We start from the raw sequence: 4,090 nt of genomic DNA, 5'->3' as shown, positions 1-4,090 counted from the left end.
TCATCTGCTCCTGTGTGCTCTGATCACATATGTCCCTCTCCCAGAGCTGTGGATTCAGTGCCGTCCTCTGAAATAACTTCTTCTATGGGGAGGGGCAGGCATCCACTTAGTATTTGGGACTGGGGCCAGCCCCCCGGACCGAAGGTCTTATTTTCAATCAAGTAAATACCTACTTATATATATTGTTATTGATTAATCTAAAATCTTAATTTTTTTTTTTGTTACAGGGAATACAGTCAGTAACCTGATTATGATTATACCTCCCCTCTTTGGTGCCATTCAGAGTGTCAAAGACGGACTGGAAAAGCGGTACATTGCTTCTTATTTGGCACTCACAGGTAGGTATAGTCCTTCACCTGACAAAATGATTAGAATATTCAGATTGCTGCTTTTCCTCATTTATTTTCCAAAATGTTTCTCTGATTTCTGGTATTGTACATCTTCACCACATTTAGGAATCTCTGAATTAAAATTCCATGAACCTTGCCAGTGAGTTGAACTGCATTTTGTATAACAACAACAACAGAATCATTAATTATTTCAAGCATATAGAAAGGAATAGCGATAATAATATAACAGCCATTTATCTTATACCCAACTTTTCCATGTCAGATCTTACTAGTTTACAATATTTATTCCAGATTTTCTTTTTTAAAATAGGGAAATAAAGTATTACACATACAATTGAAAGATCTTTTGTTTTCCCACCTAGTCTTTTCCCCCTTAACCTTCTGGTCCAACCCCCCACAAGAGCTAAAATATATCCTGTATTGGATGTTTATCACTTTCTTTTGTGTTCTTATGTTTGTATCTAACCTTAAAAAGTATATGTAGTGTAGTTTTGCATATTTTAAGCCAAACTGTATCTCACCTTGTTCATCATATTCCAACCCACCTCCACATTGTGTTTTAGACAGGAGATTGAACTACACTGTATGTGTAGTTCTAATTTATTCTATACTATTGTGTAGTATTCCATAATATTAATATACCACAGCTTAGATGTTCTCTTTATGTGCATTTTCTCATTTTTGATGGTACAAATAATGATAAATTGAACATTATTTTTCATATCTCTTTATGCTCATGTGAAAGTTTTCTAGGGTTATGCCTAAAAGTGTAATTACTGGGTCGGTCACAGGTGTAGCATACATCTTTGACTTTAATAGATTGAGTGAATTTGCTCCCCAGAATGGTTACCAATGTTCTCTTCATCCAGTGCTGTAGGTCCATTTGTCATTCCCTTTACCAAGATAAAAAACCAAACTCACTGCCATTGAGTTGCTTCCAACTTATAGTGTGACTTTATATAGCATTTCTCTTAGTGCTCCACCTTTTTTGAAAATATTCAGTATAACAAGTCTCCTCACCTTTTATTTTTCTTCAGATCTGTCTTGGCTTTTTAACCTGTTCTTCCTTATCAGTTTGAGCATCAATTTATCAAGTATAATTTCCCCCTTTACCCCACTCAAATGAAAAGCCATATGGAACTTTGAATGAAATTATGTTACATTTATAGAGTAACTTAAGGACATATATAACTCTTCTTCTTCTTAAAATTTTTTATTCTCATTTATATCTTTCAATAGAAAGTTTATAATTTCCTTTGGACTTTTGCTCTGTGTATTCTTAACTGCATAACTTACTGCCCCCCCAGTTCCCTTTCCTTTATTTTAAGTCATGTTTTAGTGTGTCTTTAGTGAGGGTTTACACAGCGAATTAGGGTCCCATTTCACAATCTGTACACTAAGTGTCCATGCTATTGGTTCCATTTTTTTCACAGGTAGTCTTTTTTAACCCAAAGCATTTTATTAGAACCTACTCCAGGTATCATACCATTCCATAGTTAAGTCATGTCAAGTAGGATTGTACAATCACTGCTACAATCAGTTTCAAAAAATTTTCCTACTTCTGGAACTCTTTGATATCATCTCCACCTTCTCCCCACATCTTGTCTGCCGTACCCCAGGAACCCTTATTCTAGTTATTATCTGTGTTAGACCGGGTTGACTAGAGAAACAAATCCAGGGACACTCATATATGTATAAGAAAGAGGTTTATATCAGAGTAATTGTATATTAAGAAAACATCCCAGTTCAGATTAAGCCCATAAGTCTGATACTAGTCCATAAACTTCAAACTCATGCAGCACATGCAATGATACAAAATGCAGGAAGATAACGGCCCAGTGGATGCAAAGTCTTATGGATCCAGTGGTGGTGGAAGCAGCTCCATGGCTTTCCCAGGTCTCAGAGTGGCTCTATGTGGCTTGTCAAGAGGAAAGTGAAAGCCGAGGGACTGTGTGTATGGCCCACCTCCAGGGAGAAAGGGAGAAGGAGGCCAGGCTTGGAAAGCCATTTATCTTGGTCGCCTCCAATTAAGCTGTGACCTGATTGACAGGATAAACTCCACCTACATGTTCCTACGGGAGCCATGTTGGCACAGAAAACCTAACTATCACATTATCTCCATAGATTCACCTATCCTGGGTTTCATATAGGAGCCTTAGTGTGTAGTGGTTACACATTGGACTGTGAGCCATGTGGTCGGCAGTTGAAAACCACCAGTAGAAAGGCTACCATGAGTGGAAAAATATAATAGATACAAATCCCAATATGAAAAAAAAAATCACAGAAAATATTAGAAACCAAATCAAGCACAAAGTATATCAAAAGGAAGATCAAATGACAAGGTTTTAACCATTCAGGTTCAGATCATATTTTTCATTTTAATCTATTATAGTCGTCTCTCCAGTAATCTGTTTGATAATCTGGTTATTTCTATCCCTCAATTATGGTTAGAGGGAAATCATCAGAGGCTTATTCCTTGTGTAGATCCTGCAAATGTATTTTGGCTTCCACTTTCATCCATAGCCTCTGCACACCAGAATCTCACACTTAAGTTCTGATTCTACTCCCTCCTTCGGGGGTTGTATTATAATATTTACAGTCTGTGTCTCAAGGATGTTGGTGTGCTTCTTACATGTGAGCTTAGTAGATATCTCACTTATATGACAGTTTGTTTGAAGACAAGCCTTTAAAATCCCAGTTACGATTCTTTTTGATAGCCGGCCACCACCTGATTCCTTCACCACACTTTGCTTTAGCACTCATATCTTCTGTGTTTTCTCCATGAGGGTGAGTATTGAGCAGGGCCATGTCATAAGAACTAATTGTTCTTAGTTTGGAGCGGATAAAGTGTGAGCCTAAAATCTATTCCCGAATCTATATATTTTATCTGCCTCTGGTTCACCCTAGAGACATCCTTGTTAATGTATGGTATTTTATTGATCATCTCCCTGGAGCATAAGGACCTGTTTATAGTGTCATTGATTGTTTGAAACACTTGTAAGAAAAGGAGATTGAACAAGTGTAGGCTAACTACAAATCTCAATACATAGATTATTGACTTGTACAGAATAAATTCTTGTGTGACTGGATGCTTTATATAAACCATGGAAGTTAATGGTCAGGCAAAACTTACAATAATCATTACTAACAATGTCAGACATGCCTTTCAGAATAATACATATCTTATAGCAAGTAGGGCATTGGAGTAGTAAGTAAATGTTGGTCCACTTATTGATAGTTCAGTACTCTTGGTATAGCTGTATTCTGTTTTTTTTACATAGCATGCATGTAGTTTCAATCTTAAGTCCTTAGGTTATAGGTGTGTTTGAGGTAGAGCCTAGTTCCACATTGCATCCCTATGGTATGGCCTGTGGAATGTCTTGTGCACCTTGAAGGTCCAGGGGTCAATGTCTCAGAATTCTATGGCACATGACCTGGATCCCCAGGTATATAACTTGTTTTGATGCTATTGTAAATAACATTTTAAAAATTAGATTTTCTAGTTTTCAGTCTCTAGTGTATAATCCTAACATTTTTCATTTATTAAAGTTGTTTCTGGGAACTTTTCAGAATTAAAAATTTTTTCTAATAGTTTGGACCATAAATTCTCTTATGTATAGTCATATTATTGCCATAAAATTTAATCCAACAACCCAGGGAAAGGGAACAAGTGATCCACAATCAATGGTGAGGAGGGTGTAGGAGACCTGGTAGGGCTTGATCAAGGGCAATGTAACCAA

The 4,090-nt window shown here is 36.8% G+C and overlaps 1 protein-coding gene across 2 annotated transcripts in view; it reads left to right on the top strand.

The window, feature by feature from the left end:
• Positions 1-233: 233 nt before the first annotated feature.
• ACER3 (alkaline ceramidase 3) overlaps positions 234-4,090 on the top strand; it is an 80,273-nt gene continuing 76,416 nt past the window's right edge. For both annotated transcript variants that reach the window (XM_045293190.1, XM_030886417.2), the window contains exon 1: positions 234-338. In XM_045293190.1, the coding sequence (XP_045149125.1) occupies positions 251-338 (88 nt within the window). In that variant the 5' untranslated portion in view covers positions 234-250. The remainder of the gene's footprint in view (positions 339-4,090) is intronic.

This window comes from Echinops telfairi, unplaced genomic scaffold (genome assembly GCF_000313985.2).
Source record: "Echinops telfairi isolate 266 unplaced genomic scaffold, ASM31398v2 ScPeMD7_1713;HRSCAF=2227, whole genome shotgun sequence".
Lineage (NCBI taxonomy): Eukaryota > Metazoa > Chordata > Mammalia > Afrosoricida > Tenrecidae > Echinops > Echinops telfairi.
This window is presented reverse-complemented; position numbering and strand designations above follow the sequence as displayed.